At 38.7% G+C, this 9903-nt stretch overlaps 2 protein-coding genes across 2 annotated transcripts; one reads left to right on the top strand and one right to left on the bottom strand.

Annotated features, from left to right (window-relative positions):
* On the top strand, positions 1 to 657 carry LOC118855993 (myosin light polypeptide 6-like). The gene has a single exon (XM_036766043.1). The coding sequence runs from the start codon at positions 19 to 21 to the stop codon at positions 472 to 474; it is 456 nt and encodes a 151-aa protein (XP_036621938.1). The 5' UTR covers positions 1 to 18; the 3' UTR covers positions 475 to 657.
* Positions 658 to 8607: 7950 nt separating this feature from the next.
* LOC118855997 (olfactory receptor 56-like) lies at positions 8608 to 9567 on the bottom strand. Its single transcript, XM_036766046.1, has one exon. It carries the CDS (start codon positions 9553 to 9555, stop codon positions 8608 to 8610), a length of 948 nt encoding a protein of 315 aa, XP_036621941.1. The 5' UTR covers positions 9556 to 9567.
* Between the last annotated feature and the right edge of the window lie 336 nt (positions 9568 to 9903).

Genomic DNA, 9903 nt, shown 5'->3' with positions numbered 1-9903 from the left:
AGCAGCAGCACGGCCAAGATGTGTGACTTCACGGAGGATCAGACCGCAGAGTTCAAGGAGGCCTTCCAGCTCTTTGACCAAACAGGGGATGGAAAGATCTTATACAGCCAGTGTGGGGACGTGATGCGAGCCCTGGGCCAGAATCCTACCAATGCTGAGGTGCTCAAGGTCTTAGGGAATCCCAAGAGTGATGAGATGAATGTGAAGGTGCTGGACTTTGAACACTTTCTGCCAATGCTGCAGACCGTAGCAAAGAATAAGGACCAGGGCACATATGAAGACTATGTAGAAGGGCTTCGGGTGTTTGATAAGGAAGGGAACGGCACAGTCATGGGGGCTGAAATACGACACATCCTCATCACCCTGGGTGAGAAGATGACAGAGGAAGAAGTGGAAGTGTTGGTGGCAGGGCATGAAGACAGCAACGGTTGTATCAACTATGAAGAGCTAGTCCGGATGGTGCTGAATGGCTGAGACCAACTCCTCTTTCCACAAAGAACCCCCTAACTTTCTCAGTGTGAAAATCATCCTCTTGCCCCTGAAGCAACTAACTACATTTTCAGGGTTACCAACATCCTTACTTCCAACCCCCACCATAATATGTCTTCTTTGGCCTATTTGCTCTCTGCTTTCACCAAATAAAACTTGCTAACTGCTCCTAAATAAATAAATATATATATATATATATATATATATATATATATATATATATATATATATAATATACATATATATATATATTCTAATTACATATTATTCTGATCAGAGCTGTTGTGGCCCAGTTGGGGCTAGTGGGCCACATTTTGACACCTCTGCTTTGGATGGTTCCAGCTCGCATTCTCTTCTCCTTTCGATGAACACTGGTTCTCTATTGTAACATCTGTTGCTTCTCAACTTCCCAATTAGATTTTTAAATCCCTTGACAGTAAGGAATATTGTCATATTCCACATTTATACTACACTGTTCAGCACTGACACTCATGTGTACTGCTTAACAGGTGGGAGAGTATGACTAGAAAAGGGAGTGGGACCCTAGAAATTGAAAATAAAAGACAAAGGGAGCTTCAGATTCTCCTGAGAGCCCTCCAGATGCAGAAAGAACAAGGACCCCAGCACCATGGGAAGATCCCGGATGGAGGACTTTTGGGAAAATAATGACATGAGTCAAACAGTTTGAAAAGTAATGTAGATGTGTGTCTATGTTCAATTGTATATTAAAGAGAAGAAGGCTGAGACCTCTATTTGGTGAATGTTATCAGAGTAACAGAGTAAATGTGAGTTTTCTCATTGGAAATGAACTGCATAATCTGTGATGATCTGTTAGAGATTTATTGACCAGTACAAAATAGCTTTTATTGTTATTACTTTATAACACAGCAATACCTCTATCATTAATTAATCAATCAACTTGGAACTCCCATCTCGGTTTATTGAATATTGTTTGTGCAATGAACTGAAGAAATCTTTCTCCGTAAGAAATGGCTCAAGTGTCTCTATCCACATCTCCAAATACTTAAGATTAACTAAATATTAACATTACTAATTTTATAATTTATTAACAATGTAGTTAATAATAGCATGGAGATCACAAGTAATTATTTACAGTGTTTTGGTTTTTGAAAAGATCACAGCTGGAATCATTTCTACCTATTACTATAAGTACAGATGGGCCTTCCTTAATTTACTGAAATGGTTTCATCATTCGGTTCACTCTAGATACCCAGCAGACACTTCCCAAGAATTCTTTAGCCCCTTCCCAAGACAAAGGCCTGTCCATTCCTCCTAGACAAGTTCTACCACTGTATGTGTTCTAGTGAGCAAACTGAGGCCCTGTGGAGCGCTACCTTGTGGCTGATGCACAAATTGCACTCAATAGCTATTACAATCCCAACTCTTCTTCAAGAAGGGACTTGCCTTTCCATCTCTAGTGCCAAAGTGAAACAGGAGCCAGACAGGAGGAAAAGTCCATCCTTACATCAGTAGTGGCCCTAAAGATGTGATCATTGTAAACTTTATGTTGTTTGATGTTATAATTATAATAATAGGACTCCAATGTAGAGTCACTTAAGCTAAATGGTCCTAACGTCCATAAAGCGTATGGGAAAAGGCATACAAGGTTTGTACTTTTTCACTGTTCTGACCCAACTTTTCACTGTGTTGACCCACGTTAACCCTGTGTCAGAAAGATAATGCTTGAAGCTTCTGATTGGACACTGAAGGAAACAATGTTGAATCCTGTTTTTAAATGACAATATTATAAAGTAAAAATTTTTTAAAACTTTGGAACTCTAATCAGTCAATGGGGTTTCAAATGGAGAAATAAAGATGAAACAGGATACCCACCTTCTGCTAGGAGTGAAGGCTTAAAATACAGAAGACCTGAATTTTTGAACTTAGTTAACATGGGAATTCGTTTTACTGAGTTATGTGTATCTGTTATGAGGGGTTTCCCTTTTCCTTTTCAATTGCTAAGGGGAGGAGGGGAAATAGGAAGAAAATATAATAAATTCTTGTAAAAATTAATACATTTTAAAGAGAAAGTTAATGGAAGATTCTCCAACTTTATAAGAAACGTTGCAATATTTAAAAAGAAAACCTCAGGAAAAAAACTAATGCAAATTGTAAGCTGAATCTGCAACAGATACAGTAGAAGAAATACAAACTATAGTATAAATTACATAATAAGCAGGGGTGGGGGGAAGAGGCAGCTAAGTGGCACAGTAGATGAGTACCAAACCTAGAGTCTGAAAGACTCAATCTTGCTGAGTTCAAATCTGGTCTCAGACATTTATTAGCAATGTAACCCTGGGCAAGTTATTTGACCCTGTTTGCCTCAGTTTCCTAATCTGTAAAATGAGCTGGAGAAGGAAATGGCAAACCATTCTGCAATATGTTTACCAAGAAACCCACAACTGGGGTCACAAAGAGTATGACACATCTGAATAACAAAGATAATAGAGAAAGATTCTTTTAGAGTCCTTCCCCCTCCCCCTACCCCACCACAGAAGAGTCAAAGACATCAGTGAAAGGGGGGAACACCCTGAAAACAATAAATGTATTCAAGCAAAGAAAGCAAAAACAATTGGAAAGATATTACTACAGAACTCAAAAAATGAGACAAAGCAAAATACAATAATAGACTTGGAGCTCAAACATCAAACTAATTGAAATCTCACTTACAGAAAGTGAACTTCTTGAAGGCAGGGACTTGTCTTTGCCTCCCTTTGTATCCCTACCACCAATCATAGCTCATGATACATAACAAGTATTCAGTAAAAGCTTGTTGACTGACTGATAGCTTGGTATGAAGATCACTTAAATATGTCAGGGATACTTAGCCCCATCCTGGACAAACAAACCTTCATTTGACTATGCCATTTCCTCAAGCTATTGTCTTATATCTCTCCTCTATTTATTTTTATATTCCTAGCACTTTTTATCAAAAAAAAAACTTTATCAAAAATAACTTTCTTAGGTTGTATTTTATTTAAATGGAATTAAGAATTTGTAATAGTTTTTATAACATAAAGAAATCTTAGACATGTAATGAAATAATGTATAAGATAACACATAATAACTGCCCAGCCTCCATTGTCATAGGATAAGAGATTTAGAGATGTAAGAGACATCCACTGCCCTCGCTTTGTAGTTAAGAGTTTAATTTCCCCCATTTCTCTAGGCTACAATCTGGACAGAAAAGAGAATGTGGTGACATGGTCATAAGACGTTATGCCTGGCCGTGAGCCTAGCACCAGACCTCTCAGCTGCCTAACACAGGGCATTCCAGAAAATGTTGATCAACTGTTTCCCCATTGTCATTGGTGCTGGAGTCCCCCTTGTTGAGTCAGGGCAAATGTAAGCCCACCCTTACTTCTGATATAGGCCAATTACTGTCTTAGTTTTAGTTTTTCAGATTTTTAGCACCTTATTTAGGTTGTTATCTTTTCAACTGCGTAAAAAAGGCCACTTTAGCTGTCAAAGATATCCCTGGCCACTGAGAGACTTAGGGTCTCATTTTATTGGCAAGCACTAACTTTTGATCATGCTCAGAATGTTGTGTGTCAGATTCATCTGTGACAGTATCATAATCTCCCCAATACCTGTGGTTCCCAGTTAGTGACTCCCTGAGAAGATGGTCTAAAGCAGGTTCCCCACCCCTGGACTAAAGTGTTCACACTAAAAATTCTTTAATGGTGCTTTAAGCAGTAAATAATCCAATTGTGTTAGTTTTCCTATGTGATGAAAAGCATGCACATACTGAAGCATTATAGGCTTGTTTCTGCAGCAATTTGAAACCATCATGATCACCCACACAAGGACTCTGGTGCTTCTGCAACAATTATATCAAACTGCAACCACTTCTAATTAAGCACAATGTATTCTTGTAGTTTCTTAACTTGTTATCAAATTGTTTCCAAGCTATCACACAGGTTTGACATTCAAGTGCAAACCGATTCCCAATGAATGATCAGGTACATGTGCATACCCTTGTCTGCATTATATATACACAACACCAAATTAGGCCCGTTATTCCCATTGTTACCCTGTAGTCATACCTCATCGCCTTATCATCATGATAAATGTTACAAACACAAATCATCTTGAAACCTTTATGGACCATCAAAAACATTCTGCGAAAACAAACCTTACATTGTCTCTCATTGAAACATTAAGGCTATTTTCAGATTTAAACTTATCTTCTACTTAACGCTACTATTCTTGTCAGATTCTCAAATGAACTTATAAGCAACCCTGGTAAGCCATACAGTAGTTTCTGTGAGCCTGTAGCCAATGTGCCAGTGGCAAACAAAACAATATATGCAATTGAACCTCAAATACATTTATCACTAATATCACGCATTTCATTAGCTAGTAAAAGGCAAATATTTTGTATTGTAACTAGCCATTCCTTTTTGTCAATTAGTTAATGGCTAAAAAAAAAGTTTTCCATCTCTCAGCAAGTGAGCTTGTAAAATTGTCCTACCACTTCCCCACACACATTTGTGTGAGCAAGCATTTTTACTTTATTCTTTTAATCAAAATACAGAAATAAATTCAATGCAGAACCAAATTTAAGAATATATTTGCCTCGGGTTGAGTCAAATATTGCAAATCATTGTTCAAGTAAAAAAGTCCAACATCAAATTAAGTTTATATATGATTATTATAGTATGTCTTCTAAATTATAACTTATTTAAATTAAAATGATATTTATATTCAATAAAATGTGCAAGAAAAAAATTTTAAATGAAGTTTTAGACATAATAGCATGTCATGTCTTACTGGATTACTTCTTTTAATTCTTACGAAATGTCTCAAAATATTTGTAATTATTTTATAGTTAGAGTTTTATCATTTTCTATCTAGAATTTTCATATAATTTTATAACAAAACGTAATTTTATGTTTTACAATTATATTATATAATATAAATTGCATATGTAATATATATTGTGTATATATATATGCATCAGTGGTATATTAAATTAACCATTGGGGTTCACAACATATGGGGGACTAGGCTTGAAACTTAACTAAGTTCCTAAGTAGCACTGGTGATATCATGCTCTTGTCCAGATAGAGTGCCAAATGATCCTGCCTATCAGCTGCCACAGACCCCAAAAGTAGCTCATTGCTCTTTGAGTCATCAGTGTTGTGCTGATTTTGGTGTTTCTACAACAATTATATCAAACTCTGACCACTTCTACCTAAGCACAATGTGTTCTTGAGACCTGCCTGAACACTAACTCCCAGATTCCAATGGCTTGCTCTCCTAACCTTTCAAAACTCCCAAGGTCAGTATGTCCTGGTGTTACAGTGGATAGAGCACTGGGCCTGTAGTCTGAAAGATTTGAGTTTAAATTCAGCCTCAGAATATTTACTAGCCATGTGACCCTGATTAAGTCACTTAACTCGTGTCTGCCTTAGTTTCCTCAACTGTAAAATGGGGATAATAATACCACTTATCTTACAGAGTTGTTGCAAGGATCAAAAGAGATAATATTTGTAAAGTGTTTGGCACAGCATATACACTTGATAAATACTTATTTCATACCTTTCTACATTCTACAAATTCCTTAATTTCCTTAATAGATATCCCCAATAGATAATTGGTTAAAGAATATGAATAAACAGTTCTAAAAAGAATTACACACCATTAATAACCAAATGAAAGAATGTTCCAAATTATTTTAAAGAATCAGAGGAACAAAAATCAAAATAACTGTGATTTCACCTCACAGCCTCCAAATTGGCAAAAATGAAAAAATATGGGAATAATCTGCGTTTGGAGATTGTGACAAAAATCAACATAATGGTGCGTTGTTGGTGGAGCTGTGGATAGCTTGGTACAACCATTTTGGAAAGAAATGTAGAACTATGAAAATAAAATGATTAAAATGTCCAGATTAAATTATCAAATGACCCAGAGATTTCATTACTAGACATATACCTCAAGGAGCCCAATGAAGAAGAAAGGCCTAATGTACACCAAAATATTTATAGCAGCACTTTTTGGTAATAGCAAAGAATTGGAAAGTAGATCCCATTGATTAAGGAATGGCTCAACATGTGTGTAATGGAATATTACTATGCTGTAAGAAATGATGAATGTAATGAATATAGAGAAGCAGGGAAAGATCTACATGAACTGATGCAGAATGAAGTAAGCAGAGCCAAGAAGAGAATAAATACTATGACTACAACAATGTAAACAGAAATAACCACATACAGAAAAAAAAATCAAAAGTGAACGTTGCAAAATATAAAAGAACAATTGTGGTTTGAAAGAAGATATATGAGAAGACACTTCCACCCCACCCTTCACCTTTGAGGACATGGGAGGTTCACAAGTATGCACACTGCTTGCACATTTTCAGACTTTTTCAGTACATTGATCAGGAATGTTAATTTTTTCCCTCTTTCTTTTTTGTTTTTAAGAAAATACTGTTTGTCACACAGGATGGGTCTCTGGGATGAGGTGAGGAGAGGGAGACTGGGGGAAACTATAATGATATTTTTTAAAGACATTAATAAAATACAGTTTGAGTAAGGTTTGGTATTCCAAAGTGCAATACAAGAAAACATGGAACACACAGCAAGACAATCAGTAGAGAGAAAATAAAGCAAGCCAGTTTTATTGAAGGGAAATACCTGTACTCATAATGAAGAAGAGCAGACAGAGACAATGAATCCCCTGGAGCAAGGGATAAGGAGACACCAAAACAAGTAAAGTCTGGTGGGTTTTTGGAGGCTTCAAATCTAATTCAAACAGAATTAGGCATTGGCAAGGAGGTAGTGAGGAGCCTGGACCTGGGGACTGTTGCTGATTCATGTGGGCATGAAGAGGGTGGAAATGCCTAGGGAATCAGCAGCTAGTTGATATTCAAACTCCTCCTGGCAGGAAACTGATGCTTTCAGCCTTTCCTAGAGACCTTTGACAGGGTCACTCGGGGGATTTGAGCTTCCTTAGGGCTTCTTCATTTAGCAGGATCAAGAGGCTACTGAGGTCCTTACAATTTGTCCCTCATTCCCCCCAGTAGCATCCAAATGAAGCCAAAAGAATGAAGACAATGGAGGAGGTCACTGAAGTTGCTGACAGCCTCTACAGACATCCAATGGCCTCTTCAACATATAGTTCCATAGTTACTCCAAGGCACATCCTCATGATTCTCCTGGAGGTGATGTTCCCAGGTTTTCCACAAACCATCCCAAGAGCTCTTTACAATAGTACCGGATTTCAGAGAGAATCTGGTTGAACTTGTACATGATCAGGACTTAACACTACAACATCCCCCCCCAAAGGGGTCATCTACTCTCACTTAAAAACCTCTAGAGAAAGTAGACATCCTGAGACCTCATTAATTTTTCAGTTCACCTTTTCCATTTTGGGATAGTTACTAGTGGGGACAGAAATACTGCCTGAAGGAGGAATTTCTACTCAGAGTTTATAGTATATATCACTGATTTGGGCCCCAATGCGTATTTAGAGGTGCTGACAGATACTACCTGTAGCTTGGCCTTCCAGGACTACCATTAGCCCTATTTAGCCCATCATTAGAGAAGACAGATTGGGACATTCTGAAAGCTGGGTCATTGGGATTTGATAACATAGTATGTGATGTCACTCAGAAGTAGGGCTAGAAGGTGGAGAGAGAGCTTACTAGGAAAATACCTCTACCAGTATGAAACAACTCGCCCAGGTGAAGCAGTCAATTTAATTTGACAGGGTACCTGAGTTTTCAGCAGCTGAAGCCATTCTCGATAGCTCTTATTTTCAGAATGAGACATAAATGGGAGGAGGTAGAGGAGGGGGGGAAAGAATTTCTACTGTATATCTTTATATCTCACACACGGTATGCACTTGACAAATAGTTGGATGGATGAATGAATGAATGAAATACTGAGAAATGAGGCTTGATCCTTGTTCAGAATTCAGCTAGCAAAATAAGAATAACAAGTAAAAAGCCATTCATCCCCTCTGTCCACCTCAGAAGAGACAGATAGAAAATTTAAGAAAACATAAGATTTTTTCATTGACATGGGACATAAGGTGTTATTTGGTATGAAGATCAATCTCAGTGAGCTCTCTCCAGGCAGAGACATGCGGTTATTTCTGGCAACCAGTAACCCAGTGGCTCAGCCTTTTCCTCAATGCCCTCATTACCTCACGGTTTCTCAGACTGTAAATCAGGGGGTTGAGCATGGGTGTGAGAATTGTGTAGAAGAGAGAAACTATCTTGTCATGACCAGGAGCACGATAGCGCTTGGGCCTCAGGTAGATGAACATGGCTGCCCCATAAAAGAGAGAGACAGCTGCCAGGTGAGATGAACAGGTGGTCAGAGCTTTTTGACGTGCCTGGGTAGAATTCATGTTGATCACAGCTCTCAGGATTTTGGCATAAGAAGCCACAATTATGGAGAAAGGGAGGAAGAGCATGAAGACACAGCAATAAAAAATCAGGGTGTCAAAGAGGGATGTGTCAGCACAAGCCAGCTTTGACAAAGCTAGCACCTCACAGAAAAAGTGATCCACCTCTCGGGAACCACAGAAGGGGAAAGTCATGCCTACTCCTACCTGGATTAACCCATCTAGGGTTCCAAAGGCCCAGGAGCTACCAACAATCTGAAGGCACACCCGTTGGCTCATAAGGACATGGTAGCGTAGGGGGTGGTTGATGGCCACATAACGGTCATAAGCCATGAGGCCCAGTAGAAGTCCCTCAGAGCCGACTAGGCTAACAAAGAAGCCAATCTGCAGCCCACATCCAATGAAAGAAATGGATTTTCTGTCACGTATAAAATTGTCAGCCATCTTGGGGACAATGGTGCAGATCAGAGTGAGGTCCATAAGGGAGAGATGGCTAAGGAAAAAGTACATGGGAGTATGGAGCTGGGCATCACTATAGATCAGGAAGAGAAGGAGGGTATTCCCAGCCAAGGCCACTATGAAGACCACCAGGATGGCAGAGAAAAGGACAAGATCAGTTCGGTTGTGTGAGAAGATGCCCAAGAGGGTGAAGTCACCTAAAGTTGAATGGTTTAGCCATGGCCCCATGATTCTATTGTTCAGGATCACCTAGAGAAAGAAACAGATTGTGAGGCTCAGTGATTTCCTAGATATGCCCTTATCCATCTATCCAGGCAGCTGTTTGGAAGAGTGCTGTATAGAATGCTGGGAACAGAGTCAGAAAGACTTGAGTACAAATCTTGCCTTAGTCACTGTCTGTGTGACCTTGGGTAAATCACTTAACTCTCTGCACCTTCATTTCATTATCTGTAAAAATGATAGTATTGGACTCAGAGGGCTCTAAGTTACTTTCCTTCTCTAAATCCATGATCCTAGGATGCTGTCCATCTACATAGCCATCAATTCTCAATCAGTTGCTGCTTTTGTGGTTATTAC

The sequence above is a fragment of the Trichosurus vulpecula genome, chromosome 7 (genome assembly GCF_011100635.1).
Source record: "Trichosurus vulpecula isolate mTriVul1 chromosome 7, mTriVul1.pri, whole genome shotgun sequence".
Taxonomy (NCBI): Eukaryota; Metazoa; Chordata; class Mammalia; order Diprotodontia; family Phalangeridae; genus Trichosurus; species Trichosurus vulpecula.
Note: the sequence above shows the minus strand (reverse complement) of the source record. Positions and strands in the feature narration are given on the sequence as shown.